General features: G+C 35.6%; 3 protein-coding genes across 3 annotated transcripts in view; 2 read left to right on the top strand and 1 right to left on the bottom strand.

Moving 5' to 3' along the window:
- Positions 1-94: 94 nt before the first annotated feature.
- Positions 95-11,389, bottom strand: LOC131842767 (dynein axonemal light chain 1-like). The gene is made up of 5 exons (XM_059191335.1): positions 11,207-11,389; positions 10,703-10,814; positions 9,037-9,183; positions 3,330-3,500; positions 95-1,089 (listed from the first exon to the last, which is right to left on the bottom strand). The coding sequence occupies exons 1-5, from the start codon at positions 11,356-11,358 to the stop codon at positions 1,036-1,038; spliced, it is 636 nt and encodes a 211-aa protein (XP_059047318.1). The 5' UTR covers positions 11,359-11,389; the 3' UTR covers positions 95-1,035.
- Positions 11,390-13,180: 1,791 nt separating this feature from the next.
- On the top strand, positions 13,181-18,039 carry LOC131842764 (zinc finger protein 235-like). The gene is made up of 6 exons (XM_059191330.1): positions 13,181-13,247; positions 14,197-14,358; positions 14,862-15,106; positions 15,565-15,754; positions 16,432-16,545; positions 17,255-18,039. The coding sequence occupies exons 1-6, from the start codon at positions 13,197-13,199 to the stop codon at positions 17,744-17,746; spliced, it is 1,254 nt and encodes a 417-aa protein (XP_059047313.1). The 5' UTR covers positions 13,181-13,196; the 3' UTR covers positions 17,747-18,039.
- Positions 18,040-22,927: 4,888 nt separating this feature from the next.
- LOC131842793 (signal transducer and activator of transcription 5B) overlaps positions 22,928-27,344 on the top strand; it is a 39,303-nt gene continuing 34,886 nt past the window's right edge. The window contains exon 1 of the mRNA XM_059191364.1: positions 22,928-23,082. The gene's annotated coding sequence lies outside the window, so the exon portion shown is untranslated. The remainder of the gene's footprint in view (positions 23,083-27,344) is intronic.

Here is a 27,344-nt window from a genome sequence, read left to right as displayed (position 1 = left end):
AGCCAACATAAAGAAACATTTAATAAAGATATTGTACCATTAAGACTCAATTTAATTTGTTTAATCACTTTATTTATAATTATTAATTCAAATTGTATTGTACATAATTCTAGTGATTCTCCCATAAGCGGCGTGAGCCAATAATGCCTAACATGACATCGACCTAACAGATGCACGTCAAACACTGACATTAGTGTGTCAAGACAGATTCACGTCAATTGACGTTACTGACATTAGTGATGTGCCAACCTTACAGATATTGTACAAATAAATAAATAATATAATTACAAAAAAGAGACGACGAGTGCCGATGGCACTCCAAACCAAAGGAAGGACTTCTGGAGCGGCTGAAGGACAAAGCCTCGAAGGATATAAACATTTGTTTAGGGTACCCCATGCATCATATATGTATGGGACATAGTTACCTAGATTTTTGTTTTTTCCTGATTACTTTAATAATGTTGGCCGCAGCTGGCCTTTACAGCTTCACAAGACAATAAGGGGCGAGTGCAGGTGGCACTTCAAACGAAAGGAAGGACTTATGGAGCGGCTGGAGGACAACCCCCGCCTGACGGATATGACGCCAGTCTGAAGACACCGCTAGGGGTTCGAACCTCGGCTCGTACCGTCGTAATTTCGATTCCATTTAGAATCAAGTACCGACTGATAAGTTTTAAAACGTTTTGTGTATATAATAGTTGATTTGCTCAGCAATTCCACAGTTCAGAAATTACTTAGTTTTGTATAAAAGATTGATGCCTTCTGTGAAGTTGTACAATAAACAAATAAATATAAGAGATTGTAAATAAACGATATTTTTTTTTCTATGAATTTTAATGTTTTTTTTTTACCTAAACATAATCTAGTATAAATGTTGATACTATTATCATTAATTAAAAATAAACAGCTTTCTATATTGAATTGTGCATTCAGAAAATCAAATTATTCTTATTTCTAAAGTAATATGTATTAATTTAGCCATAGAAATGATTTATTTTTAAAAATTTAATTTTAATGTCATAATATTTGATTGGTTCAATCATTGGCTTCGGCACTAACGAGAGTTTCGACTGCGTCCCCACCGTCAGGCTGAAATAAAAAATAACATTTCAAATATACCGCGAGAATTTGACAAAAATTTTTTAAATGACATGACAGGCGCAGGAACTATATATACACAATATAATGCGCAACTCTAAGCATAACATTTCGCTTAAGTTCGTTCTTAGGCACAAACTTCAGTCTATGGTATTCATTCGAGTACAGTGAAATTACAGTATCTTTAGTAATTTAAGTATTAGAAAATGTACTTAAATTCGTAAATTAAAAAGCATTAGGTATATTTCAATATAGGGATTACAGCAGAAGAGTACAAAATCACTTTATTTCTGCCGTCAAGCAGCTTGCTTTGTAATCTGGCCTTTACAGCTTCACCGGACGTTAGGGGGCGAGTGCAGATGGCACTCCAAACCCGCGGAAGGACTTTAGGAGCGGCTGAAGGCCAACTCCCGCCTGACGGATACGACTTTAGTCTGAGGGCACCACTAGGGGTTCAAACCTCGGTTCAGGCCGTCGTAATTTCGATCCCCGTTTGAATTGGACGGGGGATCGATCGGAGGGTATGAGGTAAGTATGCATGACAGTTTAGTAGTAATTTTTGTGGCTAAACAGCAGATAATGAAAAAATAAAGAGGACCTGTTTTGTGCAGATATTTTTTCACTACAACTTTTATTGAAACCATTTTTTCCACTTTTCTTACCTTTACGAATTATTTAAAAAACGTTTTTCAACCATTTTATCAATATTTTCATCCCTTTCCCATTAACTTGAATCAAATTTCTTTCTGAATGTTATTATTCACGTATTTTCGGACTTAATTCTATATATTGCGCCTAAACTGTCACATCACGTGGAGAAATCGGGGATAGCGGATAAGGTAAGTGGACTGTATGGATTGAAAATAAGAGGGGGGGGGGGGATGCACAGTATGTACCTGCGACTATAGACTGCTGCACTCGATGAATACTAAGTTTAAAACAGGCACGCACACATTTTTAATGTCAATTATTATGGTAATGAATTTAAAGAAAATAGACGAGAGCGTTAGGGCACTTGATACGGCACGATGATTTCATGAAAATTATTATTGAGGGGAAAATAGAAGGCGAGGAATAGCTACATCATTCAAAATGTTTTATCAAGTTAAAGAGCATGATGGAAGATCGCGGAAAGTGGTCAAGGCGACAAGAGCTCAAATTATGAATGAATTATAGTAATTAATTTAAAGCGGAGCGGTCGGGGCGAGATGTCACCATTCGGTTTTAACCGTTAGACGAGGGGATGAGGATATGGGGAATAATATCATACCACTTATATGTTTATATAAAATTCTCGTGTCACAGTTTTCGTTCCCATACTCCTCCGAAACGGCTTGATCGATTCTCATCAAATTTTGTGAGCGTATTGAGTAGATCTGAGAATCGGCCAACATCTATTTTTCATCCCCTAATTTTTTTTTTATTTTAAAGCAAAACAACGTTTGCCGGGCAGCTAAAGTGCGATTATTAATTCCAGTCAGTAAAATGACAAGGGCAACTGTCACTGATACAAAAAAGGATGACCCGCTACAATAGTGATGTTCGGCAATCAATAGACTTAGACATTTAGTCACGCTTTATTTTATTAGGTATCTAAACTTTATTTTTTTATTTTTAATATTTAATACATATCGTATTAAACAATACGATTTTAGAAATATGGACCTTACCAGCATATTAAAATTTCTCACTATAACATTATTACAAAAGCTGGGAAAAAATGTAAAAAGAGATTCAGAGAAATTAATACTAGAATTTTTATTTATATAAAGGCAAATTGATATTGAATAAAAAAAAGTGTAATCTCGACTAACTTTTAATTGTAAAATCTCGATTCTACCACATCACTATTTATTTGGGACTAAAGACCTGCAACACTGGAAATGTCATTTTACTGGCTGGAATTAATAATCTTACTTTATGATGGTTTCAGCAGATTACGGGGTGAATAAATGATAGATTTCGCTTGATAGTCTCGAATTTAATGGCAAATATACGATTTATTACAAATTTGGTGGAGTGAACAAAATGTACGTTAGATCGATCGGTTGATATTTTAAGTCAGTACGTTACTTTGCGTATTTAAAATTGGAAGGGTGTGCGGTCCAATCAGAATGCTCCCTTTGTATTGCGTTTTGTTACTGCTTGGTACGCGACAGTATGTTTATAAATTGCGCGAACATCATGTTTAATTTAAAATTTTCTGGACTAATTAGGTAATCGATTCTAACCTGCATATCAGCCACAGTCAAAGGCGGGTCATCCTCTCTTATGACAGTTTCTCCGTCAAGTTTCTTCAGTCCAGGCAGTCGCCTGGCAGCTTCCGAGCGCCACGCTTCCAACTCGCAGCCATCGTATAGCGGGTTCCCGACGAATAGCAAATCCTCTAGGTGTGGTAATTCCTATTATTCATCAGTACATGAATTAAAAAGAAATCATGTTTATTTCTTTCAAAAAACCATTCGATTTTATTAATAATAGTATTTTTTTAATGTGGAAGTGATTGTGAATGATGATATGGTGAGAAAGGGAGTAAGTAACGAGATGACTGCGAACAGGGATGAATGGAAGAGAAAAATATTACGACGATCACAAATAAATGGGATAAGGAAGAAGCAGATGATGATGTCAAGAAATGACTGTGATTGAATATATATAAAGTCCCTAAAATATTTCCCATCGAGAGTTCCCACTACTCCATAAATTATAAGTGCAGAGGGAGACCGAAAAAGAGATGCATGGACCGTGTGAAAGATGATATGGTGAGAAAGGGAGTAAATAACGAGATGACTGCGAACAGAGATGAATGGAAGAGAAAAATATTACGACGACCACAAATAAATGGGATAAGGAAGAAGCAGATGATGATGGTGATGGCGATAATGGAATGATCCACCCGCCTGCGGTAACTGTTTATGCTGGCAGGGTACCAGTGGATGATAAGATGAGCATGAGGTCAGATCAGTTAGCTCAACGTGACAAATTCACTGGGACTTTATGTCGATGGTTTCCAGGAGGAACCGCGTGGAGGTCGACCTAACATGGTACATTTCTAGCAATGGAAGTTACTAGTGCCCATTACTAACAATTCCCTTCCCCCCTATATTATAGACTTGGTGGTCTAGTGGTTTAGCACACCGTTTTACTATCCGATGGTCGTGGGTTCGATTCCTCGCTCGATATAAACATTTGTATTCATGAGCATGATTGTTTGTATGGGTCTGGGTGTTTTCTATGTATATTATGTATGTATTTAAGTATCTATGTTGTTGGCGACAGACCTCTTTTTATAGATATTTCTATTTTTAAACCATATATTTTTTATATACAATTTTTGACATATATTTTTTATTATATTGTTTTTCTACATTGTGTCATATACGCTACCACTAAATACATCTATAATTTTGGTAAGTAATTTTATTTGAAGTAATTTTATTTCCGCCTTTCTCACACATCAGTCTCGAGTTCATTTGAGGTTTGGCATTGTCGATGACATTTCGCGCCCTAAGCCCATAGAAAAGGCTCGCACGCATGTCACGACTAATGTCAGCTCAGACGAAAGTCTGAGTGACATATGTTATGCCACCGCCTCAAACTCCATAGCTCGTAAGTTGTCAAAAGGCAAAGTTACTCCATCTACGGCCGCAGTTAATAACAATAGGCCCTCAAATTCTCCCTCTATTGCTTATTGTTTATACTGTAAAAAGAATGGTCATGAGGTCTCAAATTGTGATTTATTTAAAAATATTTCTGTTAATGAAAGATGGGATTGGGTTAAAAATAATAAAGTTTGTCAAAGATGTCTCAAGCGGGGCAAACATTATTATAGGACTTGCAAAGGTAACTGTAGGGTAATAAATTGCAAAGGTGGATATTACCATCATGAGTTACTTCACAAACAGTTAACAAATTCTGTTCATTACAGTTCGACAACAACTGGCGAACGTGACGTAAGTTCGGAGAGTGAAGTCGCACCAGTAATTGTGGCGCATGCTCACGGCAGCAGTGTGGTGCCGTGCGAGACGCCCTCTCCTTCGCGCTCACTTCTTAAAGTGCTGCCGGTAACTGTAACTGGACCAAAGGGTGAGATGGATATTTATGCTTTATTGGATGACGGGTCTACAGTTACTCTGATTGACCAAATAGTAGCCGACACAATTGGTGCACAAGGGCCGAAAGGCACTATTCAAGTTAATTGTGTGGGCGGCTTGGCGAAAGATTCTGTAGTAACCTACATTGATATTAACATCAAAGGCAAGCACTCTGTCGAAACCTTTAATTTAAAACGAGTTCGCTCAATACCTAATTTGGATGTAGCATGCCAAACAATTCGTACTGTAGATGTTGCAAAGTTCTCTCATCTTCAGGATTTGGTAAAAGAACTGTCTTACGAGAAAGCCAAGCCTCTCTTAATAATTGGTATTGACAATTGGCATTTGTCATTACCGCATGGCATCCGACGCGGTTCTCGTAACCAACCTGTGGCTGTCCAAACCGTTCTAGGATGGACAATGTTCGGTAGGCTTCCGGGTAAATCCGCGGAGTTTATCCATCATAGCTCGGTTTCCGATTTAGAATCTTTAATAAAAGAACATTATCATCTCGATTCGATTGGCATTACAAAAAAGGACTTCCACAGCATAAACGATGAGCGGACTTCGGCTATTTTAAATGAAACCACCCAACGTCTTCCTTCAAGTAAGTTTGAGACTGATTTGCTCTGGCCACCTGATATCATCTCAATTCCAAAAAGTTATAAATTAGCATTAGCCAGAGTTCACTTCAGAGTATACCACCCCCGAAAGAAAAAGTTTCTTCTGGACGGATTCCCTAACGGTTTTAAAGTGGTTGCGTAGCGATGCCCGCACGTTTAAGCCGTTTGTTGCTCACCGTGTAGGAGAAATATTAGAGACTACAAACGTTGCCAATTAGCGTTATGTTCCATAGGCCTTGAATGTAGCAGATGATGCTACACGCGGTCTATACTCTCTTTCCTCTTCCTCTCGATGGTATACTGGCCCAGATTTTCTTTTGTCTCCACCAGACGAATGGCCTCGCGAGCCTGCGGTCATTGCTCCACTAGTAATTGAGGAACTAAAACCCGAACACGCGTTAACATTTTTGCTAACCGAACATCCGGAAATGCCATCTCCGATCGTAGCGAATCACGATCATTTCGGTCGTTGGGTTCGGTTGGTTAGAGCAACCGCTCGTGCACATCATTGTGCTAAAATATTTCGGTCGCTTTTGAAAAAACCTCCAAATTCAAAATTAAAGAGTGCTGCCTCCAAGGTCTCCTTCAAAGTTTTGAAACCTCTTTCGGCCGCAGAAATCTTGGGAGGCCGAGAGGCACCTATTTTTATATACTCAATTGGAATCATTTAAACACGAATTCTTGAGTCTTACCGCGGGTCTTCCCCCAACTAATCAAGGGAGGCTTAGAGGTCTTGTGTTGATGTTGGGAGAAGACGGTTTAATCCGTTTAAATGGAAGAATTCGTGCTGTATTAGATGCTCCCGCGCAGGACATTAACCCTATTGTTTTAGACGGTCGACATCCAATTATAAAACTCCTTCTCGATCACTATCATCGGAAATTTGGTCATGGTAATATCGAGACCGTCGTTAACTTCCTGCGCGGCAAATTTTATATAATAGCTTTACGCCCAAGTGTCAGGTCTGTTGCCAAACAATGCAGTTTCTGTAGGATTAGGAAGCTTCTCCCATCTACGCCTCAATTTGGTGATCTTCCTGAAGATAGATTATCCCATCATCAGCGCGCGTTTTCCTTCTGCGGTCTTGATTACTTCGGTCCAGTTGAAGTTGCCGTTGGGCGCAGACGAGAAAAACGCTGGGTAGCCCTATTCACATGCCTTACCATCAGAGCCGTTCATTTGGAGATCGTAGGAAGCCTTTCCGCAGATGCTGCTATCATGGCCCTAAGAAGATTTATTCTCGTAGAGGAGTCCTCCGCGAGAATCATCTCAGATAACGGCACGGCTTTTGTCGGCGCAGCCAACCAACTCACAGACGTTTTCGACTTCGCGGCCAACCATAAAATAGAGTGGGTCTTCATTTGTCCAGCGGAACCATCAATGGGAGGTGCGTGGGAAAAACTTAGATGCGATCAATAAAGTCTGCGCTTTCCGTAACCCTGAAAGAACAAGCTCCAAGAGAGGAAGTATTGAGTACCCTACTTCTGGAAGCGGAAGCAGTAGTCAATTCTCGCCCGCTGACACACGTACCAGTAAGGGCCGGAGATGATGTCAAGAAATGCCCTCACACCCTTCCATATTTATTGGGCACACCATCAACCGATTGGTCCGTCCCCGCACCGATAGATCTTTGCCGTCGCTTAGACCGACAAAGGTACTGCGGTTAGCGAAAGATGTTTTAGTGAGAAAGATGGCTTCACGAATACCTACCCAGATGATTCCACGAAAGGCCGGATCGACGCAAGCCAAAATAAAGTGGAGATCCAGTTCTGATGGCGGATCCAAATCTTCCGCGAGGAACCTGGCCCAAAGGCCGTATTTCTAAGATATTCACTGGTTATTCTGACGGAGTGGTCATGGTGATGGAGATCCGGGGAAGTTATGGGGATCTTGAAAAGACCAGTGCGCAAAGTGTTGCCCTTACTCCTAGAGCAGGGCACCCAAGAAAACTGCGCACAGTCGCCACTATAGATTGGTGCTCTGCACCAATGGGTTATTAGTGCCATGTTGGCGACAGACCTCTTTTATAGATATTTCTATTTTTAAACCATATATTTTTTATATACAATTTTTGACATATATTTTTTATTATATTGTTTTTCTACATTGTGTCATATACGCTACCACTAAATACATCTATAATTTTGGTAAGTAATTTTATTTATATTACCCTATTTCACTGCCGTTGCCAGCCGTAATATATGTATTTATATGAGTAATCTAGTACCCATAACACAAGCTCAGCTTAACTTGGGGATAGATGGCGCTGTGTGAAGAGTCCAAGGACATTATTATTATATATACGATATGTTATTATTAATTATTGTGTATATAGATAGAGATTCAAGAGGAAGTTTTATATGTACCTGTATTATACATGTAAAACCGGAGTGGGTAGCTAGTAAATTTACAATACAATATATGTATATATATATTTATATATATATATATATATATATTATTATAAATGTAATAGTATAAATATTATAATAGCACTTTTTTGTTTATGGCTAGATTTGTTTTTTTTGTTATGATTATTTTTGCACCGCCAACAATTTTTCTCTGTACGACCACAGATAACATAATATTGTACTATCTATGGTTGAATGGTAGAAAATACCGCACGGTGTTAAGTCCGCCAAATGTACTGTTACTTTTGTACTGTGTGCATTAAAGTTATATAAATAAACCGACTGACATAAAAATGCAAAATTTTAGACTTTTTAAATTTAGACTTTATAATTGGTTATTAGAAAATTGTTTTTATAGTATTAAGGATTTTTTTGACATGTAAAATATTGTTAGTTTTGACATATTTTAATATAAAAACAATTTCATTGAATTATTAGAAATATTTTTAAAATTAATTTAATTTATAAAAGTAATAATGTATATAAATTTTGCACGCCTGTTAGCAGGCTGAATACATTGAACGAATATACATATTGTAAGACCTATGTACTTGTAACATTGTATTCTGCAAATAAATTGTGTAGTTTTGTATTAATTAATTTAATTAATACTCCTCAGTTATCTCTAGAAAAACCGTTTATTTCGTAACTTCTCTTAAATCTATCTTTAGTACACACTCAATGCTCTATGGGTCCAGAGTCGCCATAGACTATATCCATATATTCTTTTAAGTCGTTTATCACTAATACATTACATTACACAAAAATAAATATAAAAAAAATAAAAAATACACTAATGACAAAACCTACCTGCAACTTGTTAAATTCACTCCACTCCTTCACTAAATTGTTGCTCATGTATAACACCTTTAGGTTTCTTAGTACGTTGATACCTTTTAACTTTTCAATTAGATTGTACGAAATCCATAACTCTTCAAGAGTGTCCCCTAAACATTCCTGGGATAAAAATAAATCTTATTTTATTATTATAAATGACGTAATATAATAACAAATGTCACGTAAGTGTTATGTAGACGAAGCTGATTTTTTTTTCAGACTACTCTAATGCTGATGGCCGCAGCTGGCCTTTACAGTTTCACCGGACGTTAGGGGGCGAGTGCAGATGGCACTTCAAACCCGCGGAAAGACTTATGGAGCGGCTGAAGGCCAACTCCCGCCTGACGGGTACGACTTTAGTCTGAGGGCACTACTAGGGGTTCGAACCTCGACTCAGGCCGTCGTAATTTCGATCCCCGTTTGAATTAGACTAGTATTATATACTAGCTGTCTCGCTCAACTTCGGCTCCCCTCCGATCGATCCCCCGTCCAATTCAATTAATTACTAATAATTAATACTACCTGCTTTTAAGTCCTAAGGCTGCTACTTACGTAATTACTGTAAAGTTCACTTAGTGTGACGTAAATAAATAAATAAATAAATTATTCACTGGATGGATGGATGGATGGATGTTTGTTACTCTTTCACGCAGAAACTACTGAACGGATTTTGTTGAAACTTTACAGTGATATAGCTTATACATCAGAATAATATATAGGCTATAAATTTGACGAGGGTGAAACCGTGCGCACAACTAGTGTATTATATATTGACGGCCTCGGTGGTTTAGCGATTTAGTATACCGCTTTACTTTCGATGGCCGCGGGTTCGATTTCTTGCATGTTTCCAATTTTTGTATTCAGTATGATTGTTTGTATTGGTCTGTGTGTTTACTATGTATATTACCACAGATAACATAAGATTACAATATTACGCATTTATTTAAAAAAAAAAAATATATCAGTTGTCTAGTACCCATAACACAAGTTCTGCTCCCCGTGGGAATATATCTTTTAAATTACAACGGATTTTAATGTGTGTAGTTTTAGAAATCTAACAGCGCCATCTAGTATCTATTGATCGGGACTAAATTTCGGAAACAACATTTGCATTCTACAGACAATCATTATGAAATACCTACTTATACAACTTAGCTGCTACAGTATACTAAAAGTACTATTTAATTTAAAGCTTTAATAGAGTGATTCAAGAGGAAGGTTATTATATGTGTAATATGCCTGTTCAAGTAAGGAATAAACCGAGAAATTAATAGATATAAACCGAGCGAAGCCTGAACAGGTCACTAGTAATATGTATATAAAAATTGTCACATTGTTAGTCAGCGATGGAATAAACTACTGAACCGATTTTGATAAAAATATATGTGTATTGTACACTCGGTAGGTCTAAGAATAGGTTGTGATCAATTTTGTTATACCCCTAAGTGATAAGTGTGGCTTACTATAAAAAAACCTTTAATTTTTTTTTTTTATTATTTGTTACTAATAAATACATTAGTACAAAAGGTGAAGGTGAAAATGTATAGTTCAATTTCACCCTTCTATCATCAACCCTTATTTTTTAATAACTATATTAATTTACATGGCAAAACATCGCTAGTATATATTATAAACTTACCATGCCAGCAAACGACTTAATGTAATTTCTGCCCAGAGACAATATTCTTAACTTTTTTAATGTATTGAGTCCCGATACTTTCTCAATCGTATTTGTAGAGAGACTTAACTTTCTGAAATATTTCTTTGATTATGTTTATTTCATACGTAAACTCCTTCATTATTTATTTATATAACTTCAATGTACAAAATACAAAGGTCAAAGTACATACAGCGGAGTTAAAGCCCGCCATTTTCTACCAATCAACCATAGATAGTAGAGAGAAAAATTGTATGCGGTGCAAATATGTATACCTAATCAATAAGAAAATCAATATATCATAAAAAGTATATACTAAAAGATGTAAACACAAGGACACCAACGTGACAAGTTCATGGTGACTTTACCACGATGTGCTAACTATACTTACTCATCCTATTATTTTCCACTGGTGCATTATTCCATATTCATTTATCAAATAAGAAAATATACGCACTTTATACAAAATGAGAGAAAATGACTCACTCGCAATTCAGAAGACTGGATAACGTATTGTCCATTTTCTCAATTGGAGGCCACTGGAATATTAAACTGACTTCAGTAGCCGTTGCTGCTTGGAGACCTGTCTTATCTTCCCATTTTTTTATTGCCTCTTTGATTGTTGTGGCCTTGGCCATTATTGCAAAATAAGGGTATTGAAAGAAAAACTCGTGCTATTATGGTTACGAAATTTATTGATAAAACAATTGAATTCTGTGTTGTATAGAAGCGGTAGAAAATAAGTTATCATAAACTAAATTGACGAACTGTAAAAAATAAACATAAATGTAATGAAGAAACTATAAAATAAAATAAAATCGGAGCATCTGCAATTTTCAAGAGTTTCATCATCACTAATTTGATAGTTTTTAGATAATGTAAGAAGTCTTTTATCTCATTTTCTCTTAACCATAGACAATACTTAATACTTTTCACAAACCAATAAGTCGCTTTAACAATAGTATTTTAAAAAGTATAAGACGTCGAAGGAAGACCCTTCGGCTAATTGTATTTTTATTCATTTATAAGTACTTACTAACTACATAAAAACACAAATTGATACATTATAGTGATAATTGGCTGGAATGTAGCAATACTGATTGACTGACTAAACTGACAAACAGTAAAACCTATCGTGTAATACCCGTCTAATAGACGCTTCACGAATCGCATATTCACTAAATGGCGTCCATTTATCTTTAAACAAGACACTCTCTTTGTATTTATCTTATTCTGGAATATTTGTCGGAAGATTGCACAAATTTTTTTGCTATTTTAGTAAATCTTAATCGTAATAATACCGGTAAGTACAAGGGTCACGCCATTTTGACATATTTTTGAATTCTCACGTTTTTTTTTAATTTTTTCTTTTCGATTTCTTTTTTTTAATAAAAAAAAACAATTGCCTGTCTATCTATATTTTTGAATGTAAATATTTTTACACATTTCTTGTTTGTTTCATTTGCTTTAGTTTATTAAAAGTGTTCAATTGATGTATTTACACAGTATTATCCAAGTATGTTCCAAGGACCCTGAAAAGTGAAAATCAATACTTGAATAGGCTCCGTATATTTTTTTCATGGTACGTTTATTGGATCCCAAATCTTAAAAAGTTATTATAAAAAGTTATTTTTGACAATTAACATTCCCGCTTTTTAAGTTTTTGTTTGAATTTAATCTTTATACTGCATTTTTTCATTATTTAATTATTAACCAGTTGTTTGTGTAGATACGAAATACAAAGATAATTGCGTAAATATATACAAAATGACCTTTGATGTGATATTTGCTCCAATCGGTAGCATCTTTATTCTTAATTTATATTAACATATAGTATGATTTTTATTTTACGATACATTTACACTTTACTATAACAGTTTTCATCATTACATTGTGTAATTATAACCTATCTTTACATTTTTTATAATGAAGTCGTTTTCGCTGTCTTTTTGCTTATTGCAATTTTAGTAATAGATAAACTGATTCAAGAAGGTTTATATGGATAATACATGTATACCCATGCGAAAATAGCATGGCAATAGTTGTTCATACACTGGATTTTTTTTAATGTTAGATATAGACACCTATGTAAATATACATTGTAAATAAACTACCTTTTAAAATAAAAAGTAATTCAATTGAGTTTCTTGCCAGTTCTTCTCAATTGGGTCTACATACTGAACTGGACGGTAGGGAAGAATCTATAATTGTAATATAAAAAAATATGACATTCATAAGCGGCTAAAATGTCCTACATGAATGACTTTTTCATTTGAACCGGAGCGGTTGCTAGTAATTTATTTAATCCAACTGATATACTTTGTTTGGATCATTGGCAGTCAATACTTAATTAGGTTATGGCACTTGATAGTACTAAGAACAATATTGCATACTCTATCATATCTTATTATTATTCACAGCCACTCGTAAATTTAGATGTTTACTATTTTCTTTTATTACAGAGCCTGAACCAGAAATGACTCAACCAATTCGCTTTGTTAATTTGGTGCCAAACATAAAGATTAAGGTAAGTTCCTACGAGGTTCATATTCCTTATGTACAATTTAAATATATAATATTATTGGGTTTTTCAGGTTATTATCAGGTGACTGTAACACCTGTAGCACTGTAACCTACATAGATCTATTGTGCTCTCTCTTTTTTAGAGTTTGTTACCTAGACCCGTTAGGTCAAGTATATATAATAGCAATAATACTTATTTATTGCTAGAAAAAAGACACATAAACATTTGAAGGCATACACTGTTCCCTTAAAACAAGTATGCCGACCTGTCCCTATGATTCTTTCTCTGATAATTTAATTTCATTAGTATAGATCAGTTTTTGTATGTATTACTATGTTGTAATATGTTTTTCACTGTCAGCTGTAATCACTTTCTCATTGTCAGATTATTAGGCATGTATTTATGTATGTATGGTATATTTTTGTATGTATATGTATTTATGTATATTTGTAGGGATATCTATGTATATATATATATTTATTTGTGTACGTTTTATAAAATTATTATAATATTATTTGCACTGCCAACAACTTATCTCTGCACAACTCATGGTGGATATGTACACACGCCATATGTACTCTTTACTGCATTAAAGTTCAAATTCAAAAATCATTTATTCATGTAGGACATTTTAGCCACTTATGAATGTCAAGTTTTTACATTATAATTTTTTTTCCCTACCATCCGTTATTTTAATAAATAAATCAGTGATTCCCAAAGTGGTCTATATCGACCCCCAGGGGTATATGACAAACTGCTAGGGGTCTACGACAGTGGTCATCTTGTTGTTTTTACTTTATGTTTTTACTACAGTTAGAAATTTACAAAAAATCAATACCAGGTGAGAATGGTGGGTTTACCCAATACCGAAAAATATGGCAAGGGGTCTATGACACAAAAAAGTTTGGGAACCTCTGGTATAGATAGATAAAAAAAGTATAATATTTTACAGAAAGAAGTGGTGGAAGAAGAAGATGAGGATATAGTGCACTGTCGACTGTGCACCAAGGGGTTCGTCAGCGAAGTGGCGCTGCGGAACCATGCGCGGATGGAACACTTCGAGTCGTACGCCACTGGAGACTGCAAGGTCTGGATGCAGACTCCTCCGACTTCGGTAAGACAACTCAAGTTTATTTATGTTATTGGTGTAGAAAACTGATGACCCTAATGGTAAGCGATAACCATCACCAATAAGGGTGAAGAGTGTTGTAGAGGATGGAGACCAAGGTGACGAGCAAAAAGTAAAACGGCACCGTTGTAGTTGTAGAATATTTTTGTACTGAATTGACTTATGTCATATAAAAACAATATAATATTATAAAAAATATAGACAATAAAAAGGTATATAAAATAGTTTCCAACAAGGGTATTGTTACCAATGTGGACTGATGACTATGAGCAAGAGACTTACGTTTTGATCTTTTAAATATATATTATTTATAGGTTTCAAGTTTATGAGTATAAATGACCGAAACGGCTTGACTGAATAAAAAATACATACAACCCTAAATTTTCACCGTTCTATAACCAACCCCTATTTTTTAATGGTGATAATAATTTACATGGCAAAACAACGTTTGCCGGATCTGCTAGTGATTCTATAGTGTTATGTTTCAGCCAAAACGCAAAGCTGACACAGAACTCCCTGATCAGAAGCCAATAAAAATTAAAACTGAAGACTTACTATCCACAATTGAACCTGGGAACCTGATGAGTTTAGCTTCTGAGGATGTCAGCTACATCATAATTAAGAGTGAAGATCTACCGAAGCTGAAGGCCGGGAAGAAGAAGGATATCAAAGTGGTGAAGGTACCGAAAACATCAACTGCGAGGAAAGATAAGGAGCCACCACAACCTATCACGTAAGTTAACTCTTGGCCGGCGGTAATCACTTACCATCAGGTTAGCCGCATTTTCGTTTGTCACCTATGTTATAAAAAAAAACCACTAGGTGAGCTGCCATTATGGGAACGTTAGGATCAATAATAATGTGCCTCGGGCAAGTTCGATATAAGTAAAAACAACATATGCAGGATGACTAGGGCCTTCACAGGACACTGCAAATTGAACATATGGCAAACCTAGGCCTGTGCACAACAAAAATCTGCAGATTTGGCCAAAGTGAAGTGGAAACGCCACTACACATCCTATATTGGTTTATATACCCTTCACCAGTTGTTCTCTTTCATGATGGCGGAGAGCCGGGCCACAAACGCGTTATGGCTCGACTCCAGCTGCGTCTCAATATCAGGTTACTCTTGGTTTGTATATAATCGACAATGTCCTGTTCCTTGTTAATTTATAATTGTATACTCCACAGTGGTCCATTCGAATGTCTACAACCATCGACATCGGTGGCAGACGGGACCTGCCATCAGATCTTCTTCTCGTGCTGCGAATACTCGGTCCACTTCAGAGATGAACACACCAGGAGACGGAAGGGCCATAGGTGTCAAGTTTGTGAGAAACCCCTGATAGCTTGCGACGATAGTCTGCCATATCCTTGTGAGGTAAGAATCTTGTTTTTTACTAGTCTTAATTAGTAATATTTATTATATTTTAGTAATTTTATTATATAAAAATTACGTGTCACGTTGTTTGTCCGCGATGAACTCCTAAACTATTGAACTGATTGTAAATTTGATTTACAGATTGTGTGCAATTTGATCCAACTTGAAAGATAGGATAGCTTACATCTCGATTTATAGTCGCAATATTATTTTATTCAAGAACTTCAGCCACAGCAACGAGTGACTAGTTTAATATATTTTTAAGAAGGGTATATTAAGGTTTCTTAAGGGTCGGTAACTCGCATATTATACATACAGAACATTTCAACTTAAAAATATAAAGTTACAACTAAATTATTTAAAAGAACAACACACAATTTTTTTCTAGTTCTTGTGATGAGGCAGCTTTTTGAATGACCGGAGAGAGATAAAAAATAAGTTGTACACAGTAGGTCTATTGGCTACAGGCTCTTATGATATGTCAAATGTACCGTCAGTTCGGAATGATTTCGAGATGAGAACCGACAAGAAACTCATAGTGCAAGAGCCCATGAAGTCCAGACCTTGCTCTCTCAGCTCGTATTCTTTTCAAAATGTTATGACTATTCAAAAGTGCTTCAATGTAAGTTTATTTGAATAACTGATCTTCTATTCTGTGTGAAATTGTACAATTACAGTTGTGTGGAGTGGGTTTTCTGACGAATAAGGAGCTGGCGGAACATGCCTCAATAATCCACGTGAAACAGAAGCCGTTTGAATGCACTATATGCAGGAAACGATTTACTCAACAGGTAATACTTATATTTAAAGATTTGGGTTTGTATACATTATTAATAATATTATAAACCCAAAAGTTTGTGAGTATGGATGTTTGTTACTCTTTCACGCAAAAACTACTGAACGGATTTTGATGAAACTTTACAATAATATAGCTTATAAATCAGAATAATATATAGGCTATAAATTTCTCGCGGTGAAACCGCGGACACAGCTATTTTAAGATAAAGGTAAATACCTTGGTAGATTAAAGGTATTAAATAAAGGTTTTTTAAGATATAGTACCTCTCTCGATGTTTGGACTAGGTTGCACTAGCTGACTAGAGTAACAGCGATGTCAATGTTATTATATGAAGGTAATGAAGTAGCTATGTCCATTCTCAGGATCTTGACTATCTGTGTAACAAAGTTATTTAAATTGGTTCAGTAGTTTTGACGTGAAAGTGAGGCAGCAGACAGATACGACTTACTTACGCATTTATAATATTCATAAGGATAAAAACAATTTATCAGCGAAAGCGAGACAGACAGACAAACAGAATTACTTTCGCATTTGTAATATTAGTAAGAATAATAAAAATTTATAATCGTAAAATAATTAAATTAAAATTAGTTTGCACACAATTATAAGAAATAAGTTGTGTTTCACGTCGAGCTTCTTGAATTCAGCGCTATGTTGCAGTAGGCGAAATTATTAATTTGAACTTTATTGCAATGTTACAGAGTGGTGTACAACAGCATATGAGAATGCACACCGGAGACCGTCCCTTCCCCTGCACGTTCTGTCCGAAAGCCTTCACTCAGAAGTCGGGCCTCGACCAGCACATCCGCATTCACACCAAAGTAAAACCCTACCGCTGTGTCATATGCAGTAAGTCATTCTGTCAATCTGTTCATCTCAAACAACATATGAGGACCCACACGAATGTCTCTCCATTCCAATGTGGGATATGCCAGAAACGCTTCAAACAAAGCAGCCATTTGAACTATCACCTCAAGAATCACAATCCCGCGAACATGACAGAAGAACAGAAGCTCAAATATGAGGAGCTGATGGGAATGATGCAGAAGGAAGTGGAGATAGATCCTGTGGAGATACAAATCGAAGAGGCAGAAGGTGAACAGGTTGTTGTGACCGTTCAGGGTGTTCCCGGGGAGTACAATTTGGATGAAACGGTTCCTGACTCATGGAATGTTCAGCTGGTAGATGATTGAAGAGTTGGAAGTACGAGGATGAATTACAGCGTCAGCTAGAACCGAGCTAAGCAGAGCTTATATGGTACTAGATAATTCATTGAGTTTTTAATATCAGGGGTCATGCATAAATATTAATTTCAGGACAATAAACACAGCGCCTTCTAGTCCCAAGCTAACCAGAGATTGTGTTATGGGTACTAGATAACTGATAAATACATAGATATTATTTTATAAATACATACATCATATATATAGAAAACACCCAGACTGATACAAACATACTCATGAATACAAATGTTTGTGTAATAAAGGTCTAGAATACTCGAAACCTTTTCCTTATGCGACCAACTAGTCTGTATTTCCAGCCTCTTACAACATTGAGACTTTCTAGTCAAGAGTGAATAGGCACTATAAGCTTGCATGTAACAGCTTACATCGCATCATCACTTAACAGGTGAGATTTCGGTCAAATGCGCTCAAATTAGGTAAAAAAAAGAAAGTTTCATCATTGCCTTCCTTTTATCCCATTATCTGTGGTTGGCGCAGTATGTCATTCTCTTCCACTGATCTCTATCGGCCGTCAAATCTGAGCATACTCTTTTATTCACGTCATCTTTCACATAATCCATCCATAATTATTTAGGTCGTCCTCTCTCTTTAAAAAAAAAGAATGTTTAATGTCACAAAATCTAGGAGCCCTAACTACCCTCTCAGAATGTAACAACCTTTGAAATAATGGGATGAGGTTAAACAGTACTGAATTTGATGTGACATTTATGTATGGCCCCTAACTGAAATGTCGAACAAACTGACGGTCCACCTGATGGTAAGTGGTAACTGTTGTCTGTATACAACACCAGCAATTTAATACCTTAGGACAAGTCAAACAGTCATTTAGTGCCAAGCTAAGCAGACCTTGTGTTATGGGTACTAGACAACTGATACAAAAATGATTTTTATAAATGCATACATAATATATACAAAGAACCCAGATATGTACAAATATATATATCAGCAGCTAAACAAAATTTGGTTAAATAACGGTAGCTAAAAGGTTTCACAACTTACACCTTAGTCCTCAGAGTGAGTACTATAGGAGTGGTACAATATTGTCTTTTGTGACACCCGGGGTGCTGACCGAAACTAATCTGCATCCCTCTAAGAGGGTTAGGGCCTCGGGGCCCCTTTGCCGTTCAATTTCAGAGAACGTTTCTTAAGAACTAGTGCCATGTTTGGGTTTTTATTGCTCAGGGCGTTGTTCATGTATATAGGTGACCCTTGCGGACTTGAAGCCCCTTTACCCCAGTATTTAATTCGAGGGAAGCTTTCTTCAGAACTAGTCCTATGTATGTGTTTCTATTGCTCGGGGTGTTGTTCATGTATATAGGTGACCCTTGAGGCCTCGACGCCCCTTTACCCAGGTATCTACTTTGAGGGAAGCTTTCTTAAGAACTAGTCCTATGTATGTGTTTCTATTGCTCGGGGTGTTGTTCATGTATATAGGTGACCCTTGAGGCCTCGACGCCCCTTTACCCAGGTATCTACTTTGAGGGAAGCTTTCTTAAGAACTAGTTCTATGTATGTGTTTCTATTGCTCGGGGTGTTGTTCATGTATATACTTGACCCTTGGGGCCTCAAAGCCCCTTTACCCCGGTATCTACTTCGAGGGAAGCTTTCTTTAGAACTAGTCCTAAGTATGTGTTTTTATTGCTTCGGGTGTAGTTCATGTATATAGAAGACTGTTGGGGTCTCGAGGCCCCAACAGTCTTTCTAAGAGGTTTGGAGCCTCGGGGGCCTTTTACCCCGGTATCAAATCCGGCTGAAACTTACAATAAGATCTAGTGCCATAATTGGGTTTTTATTACTCAGGGTGTTGTTCATCTATATAGTTGACCCTTGAGGCCTCGAAGCCCCTTTACCCCAGTATCTAATTCGAGGGAAGCTTTCTTCAGAACTAGTCCTATGTATGTGTTTTTATTCCTCGGGGTGTTGTTCATGCACATAGAAGACGGTTGGGGCCTCGAGGCCCCATTGCACTGACATCAACTCCGGGAAAAACTTAACTAAGGCACTGTTTGGGTTTGGTTTTGCTTCCACCGCTGTATATAGACGATGTAAGGTACAATTATTCGGACCGTCAGTTTGTTTGTCATTGTAATTACATAATAAAATCTAAACTGAAACTTGCAATATGTAGTAAAACTGACCGAAATTGTTATATTAAATAAGGTCAGTCTGTATATAGAAATTTTTATAAGGAAATTGCATTTGTAATGAAGTTTGTGTTCTTTTAATATTCGTAGTGACTGAGTATTAAAATGTATTGTAATAATAATTAATATAATAAAATATTATAATAAGTTCCCAGGACAATTCACACAGCGCCATCTAGACCCAAGCTAAGCAGAGCTTGTGTTATGTCTACCAAGTGATAGAAATACTTAAATTAATTAACATTCTTTTTGTAAATACATATCGATACAATCTTACAAATGTTTGTATCGTGCGAGGAATTGAACCCGCGACCATCGGAAGCGAAGCGGTGTGCCAAACCGCTAGACCACCGATGCTGATTATTTATATAGATACGAAATAAATTGCGAATATTTGGATAGTACCATATGCATATTAATAATAATAATAATCTCAGGACAAATCACACAGCGCCATCTAGACCCAAGTTAAGCTAGCTAAAGCTTGTGTTATGGGTACTAGATAACTGATGCATATACATTGTTTTTTTTTTCGTAAACACTATAATATTATATATAGAAAAAATCCAGACCGATACAAATGTTTGTGCTGTGCGAGGAATCGAACCCGCGACCATCGGAATTAAGGCGGTATGCTAACCGCTAGACCACTGAGCCCGTCATATATATATATAGTAATATACATATATATATACGACTGATATACATATATTTTCTATTTATATCTATAACAAAATGAACTTTAAAACTTGTCTTTTCAAATTAACATGCATGTTTTAAAATAACAACGTGAGAATGTAATTTCATCAGATTATTGTATTGGTTAGACACTGTAATTAAATAAAACAATATTACAATATTTAATATAAAAATTTTATTTAACATTTCGGCCGAATTAAAAATATATCTATTAATAATTTACTACCCTGAATTGAAATTTTGAACTAGCATCTATGAGTATTATAATTATTTTTTCGAACAACTCTAATGCTGTTGGCCGCAGCTGGCCTTTACAGCTTCACCGGACGATAGGGGGCGAGTGGAGATGGCACTCCAAACCACAGGAAGGACTTATAGAGCGGCTGAAGGAGAACTTCCGACTGACGGATACGACGCCAGTCTAAAGGCACCGCTAGAGGTTCGAACCTCGGCTCAGGCCGTCTAATTTCGATCCATAGGCTATAATTAAAAATATATGGAAATTGGCCGAAGTATAATAAATAAATGTCAGGTTAGTGTGATGCAGGCGAAATTGCGCGGGTCAGATAGTTACATATAACACAAATAACGAATGTCAATGTGTGTGGTGTTTGACATCGCCAGAAGGTGAGTATGGCGTTTATCAATCGGTGCGACAGACCTGGTTGCTTCTAGTGTACCAGCAACTGCAATTAAAAATAAGAATGGTAAAGAAAACATACTAAAATGTCTCAATTAATGTAGGCAGAATATCAGCTTATTAAAAAAAAATCATTTTTTACTCGTTTAACCAAAATGTTTTTTTTTATTGGATAATTTGGACTATTGTCACGTGCTTGGACCTGTAGCACTGCGACCTACATAGATCTATTGTGCTCGCCCTTTTTCACAGTTCGCTACCTGGACCCGTCAGGGACAAGAATTGAAGGATATTCTTGGGAGCGATGGTTTTTATCTCCTCAGGATAAAGTGTATACTTTCCAAAGGAGATATTTCGTTTATGCATGAGTGGGCTGCAACCACATAGGATGTGTAGTGGCGTTTCCTCTTCGGTTTGTTAAAATCTGCAGATTTTTGTTGTGAACAAGCCTAAGTTAGCCATATATTTGTCCAATTTGCTACTTAATGTTTGGAAAGAAAGAATATCTCGTTTAAAAGGCTCACTCACTTGGTATTGCATAAATGGCACTCAAAACGAAAGGAAGGACTTATGGTGCGGCTGAAGGACAACTTCTGCCTGACGGATACGACACCAGTCTGAGGGCACCGCTAGGGGTACGAACCTCGGCTCGTCATAATTTCGAACCCCGTTTGAATTGGACGGGGGATCGATTGGAGGAGATCGTAATATAGTGATGCAAATCAGCATGTTCGATAGTAGATTGTGCCAGCTCACGTTTTATCTAACGATACGTAGGTCACGCAGTTGTCTAAATATATATAACTCAAAGGTGACTGACAGTGATCTATCAACGCACAGCCCAAACCACTGGACGGATCGGGCTGAAATTTGGCATGCAGGTAGATGTTATGACGTAGGCATCCGCTAAGAAAGGATTTTGATCAATTCCACCCCTAAGGGGATAAAATAAAAAAGTGGTTTCTCTATTCTCGTTGTTGTTTTGTATCACAAAAAAATTAAAACGAATATGTATATTTAATACATTTTTGATTTAATAAATAATTTTATTACATTTTATTCATATTTCTGCGAATTTGAATTGTTTTAATACTGTTTTTTTTAAATCACCGCTTTAAAACGTTCCATTTCATGCAATGTATAGTAAGTATTGTACATAATTGTTACAAAGAGATTTAAAAAAATATAATAAACCATTAATTAGAAAATGAAGGCATTTTGATGGAATATTTAAGAAAATAAAATTCGGTAAATTAATAATGCAAACTAAAAAAGTTTTGTGAAGAATATTGTGAAAGAAATATTAATGAACTTAAGAAAATTGCCATAAAATCCAAATTTATACTGTAAGCAAAACCATATTAAACGTGCTTAATACTATTGTTATAGTGCTTTTTCTTTACTTTATATCGTAATGATAATGTAATCATTATCATAATATTATTGTAATTCTAAAATATATTGTAATACCTTCTTAATTTATGGTAAAAATACTCTTTTCTAATCTGACTATAGTCGTCATTTTGTCCGCCGTCAATATTGTAAGTATTTTGTTTAGGCTGTATGGGCCATGCCTTTCGCCTGATGAATTAGAAAAAAGAATTGTCAGGTGTGTCAATCATAAGCCAGTCACTTGTTAACTTTACATAATACTGCGTCATACACGGGCCATTCGTGGTATTTTATTAATTATCTATTTTATGTAATTCTATTCAAATTATAATTAGTGTCACCAAGTGTAATTTATAATGTGAAGTGACTTAACACATAGTTAGAGGATACAATTTGTTCAATTATAGTAGGTAAGTTTATTCAAAGGTCATTGTTTGTTGATTCGGCTAAAATTAAAATTCTGTACACATGTTGGTGATTAGTGAAGTGCATCAGAAATAATACATGTACATATCGATTTGTAATCGGCAATACTGTATAATAAAAAATATTCGATAAAATTAACTATCTCTATTCTTTCTTATTTTATTCTTGGCTTAAGTTAATTAGTTAATTTATTACGTCCATAATCTTCGGTAACAATAATTTGCAATTTTCCAAAAACCAGTTATTCTACTTACACTAATGTAATGTAATAAGTAACTAATTAAAAAATAGATACGAGTGATATTTATTTTATTATTATTAACGAAATGATATTGTCTGGATTGAAATCGATTTAAATAATTTAATAAATACATTTTAATCGATTCGCTTATCGTACCAACACCTCACTAGTTCTCCCTCCAGCCGAGTTTTGTGTGTGTGTTTAAACGTCAGAATTCTTGGAAATCGCTACGGGTATTTGTTGCGGAGCGGACGTTCGCTCGATACAGGTAAACTGTTTGATATCCCGGAGATAGGATAAAACTAACAAGTGTCTGTTCCTTTACAACGCACGCGTTCGAAATACAAAAAAGTGTTTTTTTAATTTATCCATAGTGTCATGTGTTTTTGTTAAATCGTATTCCGAGAAATCGCGAGAGGTCGTTTTGTAAATGTGTTATTAATCTATCGATTAGTGGATTTAATTAAATATTTCCGTAATCGTGAGAATATTTGAATGGCGTAAGTATACTTAGTATTGATGTTGTTTATGGCCAGTGTTATAGAGATGGCCATGAATGTTTATGCACATTTATAATTATGTCTATGAGTGAATTGTTTTTTTTATTGCATATTTTTTCTTGATCGTTAGGAATGTACTTGTTTGGTCAACTTCATAAGGTTTGTAACTGTATGATGTTTTATTTATTACAGGTTTTATAATTTGGACAGTTTTATTGAATCAGTATTACTTATTTTTGCATTACACATTTGCTTTTATTTATTTAGGTTTTGTTCTCATTGTCTTTTCTAATAGCATGCATATTTTGAACGTTTTATTCTCATGACTAAGCTTATCTTTTCTAATAATAATAATATCTCTGAACACTTCCCACAATCCATCTAGTTCCAAACTAAGCACAGCTCCTGTTATGGGTACTAGACAACTGAAATAAATACATAGGTACATTATTTTTTTAAATACACTCAGACTGATACAAACAATCGAATCAAACTTTTGAATACAAATGTTTGCACCATACGAGGAACAGAACTCACAACCATCAGAAATTAAGTGGTGCTAAACACTATTTATAAAATAATATAGTTTAGGGGGATCTGGGGGGTTGGAACCACACTAAGTGTCTGGCAATGAGCAGTGCAAGTTATAATACTGCTACGAACAATATATGAAAAAATGGAGCATCTTAAAATAACGAATTTGATATAAAAATTTTTACACCTTTGTTACCTGTTACCTGCCAAAGGAACAACGATCCAGGTTTCATGTTTGGGGATCATTTCACCAAATTTCAGCCCGATCCGTCCAGTGGTTTGGGCTGTGCGTTGATAGATCACTATGTCAGTCACCTTTGAGTTATATATATTTAGGTTAAGATATATATCTACGTCGTGATATATACAACGCGGATGATGCAACTGTACTCTTAAGTGGTTCATCATTTATTTATTTATTTAACTTCAATGCACATAATATACAAAATATAGTAAAGTACATTTGGCGGACTTAACACCATGCGGCATTTTCTACCAGTCGACCATTGGTGGTGCAGAGAGTAAATGTTGGCGGTGCAAATATAATAAATGATAAATAAAAAGCAACAAAATATAAACAGAATGATAAATACAATATATATCTAAGGAATACAATCATAAATTACATAAATATATGCAAATATTATATTATACATATATACAAATAATTATATACACATATATATATATATATATATATAAAAATAAATATATACTAGATACTCAATAGTCTGACAGTCACAGAACCATAGAGAGTAGAATGGAAAAATAGTGAAAGAAAGAGAAATAGAAGAGAGTAGTAAAAAGTTACAAATTGAGATAATGTTCATCATCATCTGCTTCTTCCTTATCCCATTTATTTCGGTCATAACCCATCTTTCTCACAGTCCATCCATCTCTTTCGGCCTTCCTCTGCCCATATAACCATCCACATTCATATGTAACGCCTTTCTTAAAACATTATCCTCGTTCCTACGCATTACATGTCCATACCATGATAGACGATTACTCTTCAACCTCTCTGACACCGGCGCCGCTTTACTCTGAAGAGGTTATTATATATTTTTTGGACTACTCCAATGCTGGCCGTAGCTACGTGCAGATGGCACTCCAAACCAAAGGAAGGACTTATAGAGCGGCTGAAGGCCAACACCCGCCTGACGGATATGAGGTTTTCGAATGCTAAAGAAAAATCACGTAATGGTTAGACCTACGTGCCTATGGATGTATTGATGCTGTGTTTAGATAATAAATAGATTTCTCTAATTTACATAGAAATATAACATTCCTTAGAAATATTACTACAATCTTTTTTTAGAGATAAGTTCGCCTTTGAACATTACATTTATTGTATACCAGCTGTTCCCGTGACTTCGTCCGCGTGGAATTTAACTTTATTTTCTAAAATGAAGTAGCCCAAGTTACTCCTTATTACATAAATAAAATTGGAGTGTCCGTTTGTAATACTGAAGTAACCGTTTTTTACTACACGCATATGAATATAAATACGGTACATATAACAAAATAGCATTTTCTACAATTTTTGTCTCTCTGTCTGTTTGTTGCGGCTAATCTCTGAAATGGCTGGACCGATTTCGACGGGACTTTTTTGGCAGGTAGTTGATGTAATAAGGAGTAACTTATGCTACTTTTATTTTAGAACTATAAAGTTAAATTCCACGCGGATGAACTCGCGGGTACAAGCTAGTATAAAATAAAACTACAACAGAAATATACCTACAATCCTAAATTTTCACCCTCTGTTTGCGCGTCTTCTAAAGCCTTAAAAAAACCAACAAAAAAAAAGTTTGTAAGCCGCCACACTGCTTTTTCCCGCCCCAATTCCCCTGCACAATATGGACAAGAAAATTTCGGCGCCATCTAACAAAAAACAACCACCGCATGCATCAATTACACAAAAGGAGCTCCTTAAATATTAAAACAAACTGTATTTGTGTCGCGAGTGTGGTGTATTGTTATTGAAAACCTCAAGTGCTTCAAGTCACCGACTCAGATCATCTATATACTATAATTTTGTGCAATTTGTGTGAGTTCCTTATTTACCTTTTCATACGATCACTGCAGTGTGGCTAAAAAATATATCACCCTCCAACATCTGTTTTTTAATAGCGATATTAATTTATATGGCTATGCAACGTTGGCGGTTCAGATAGTAGTCATCTTGATAAGTGTTTCTGAAGATAAGTTAGGTAATAAATTTATAAAGAGATACTAGTAGACATGTATAAACTTTGACAATTCAAAATCATATTCAAAATATCTACATTCATGTAGGGCTATTACAGACTCATATGATATGTCAAATCTACCGTCAGTTCGGAATGATTTCGAGATGAGAACGACTGACAAGAAACTCAGCTCGTATTCAAAATATCTTTATTCATGTAGGTCTACTTCTTCTTCTTCTTTTCTTCTATGGCAATCGGTCGTTATTTTTACGACCATTTATGCCAGCATCATGTATCAGAGGCACGCACTGGAGACAAAATATATCCAAAAGAGTAATTTTAGTCTTTCTGGTGTAGAAACAAAACAACACAAATTTGGTTAGTAGTTAATAGAGTACATATATAATATATAGGTAGATATATTTTGTATAGGTCAATTTATTTAATTAATACATATTTAGATTTTAATGTTATTACTTTTAATGAAATTTACAATTATCCATAAAACATTAGGATTTTCAAAGTACAGACTCTTATCATACGTCAAATCTACCGTCAGTTCGGAATGATTTCGAGATGAGAAAAACTGACAAGAAACTCACCTCGTATTCAAAATATCTTTATTCATGTAGATCTATTACAGACTCTTATGATATGTCAAATCTACCGTCAGTTCGGAATGATTTCGAGATGAGAAAAACTGACAAGAAACTCAGCTCGTATTCTTTTCAAACGAACTTGTACATGTTTATTAAAATACAGATTCGTTTTTAAATTCATAC

The sequence above is a fragment of the Achroia grisella genome, unplaced genomic scaffold, assembly GCF_030625045.1.
Source record: "Achroia grisella isolate CSIRO2021 unplaced genomic scaffold, CSIRO_AGI_Agris_v1 utg2471, whole genome shotgun sequence".
Taxonomy (NCBI): domain Eukaryota; kingdom Metazoa; phylum Arthropoda; class Insecta; order Lepidoptera; family Pyralidae; genus Achroia; species Achroia grisella.
Note: the sequence above shows the minus strand (reverse complement) of the source record. Positions and strands in the feature narration are given on the sequence as shown.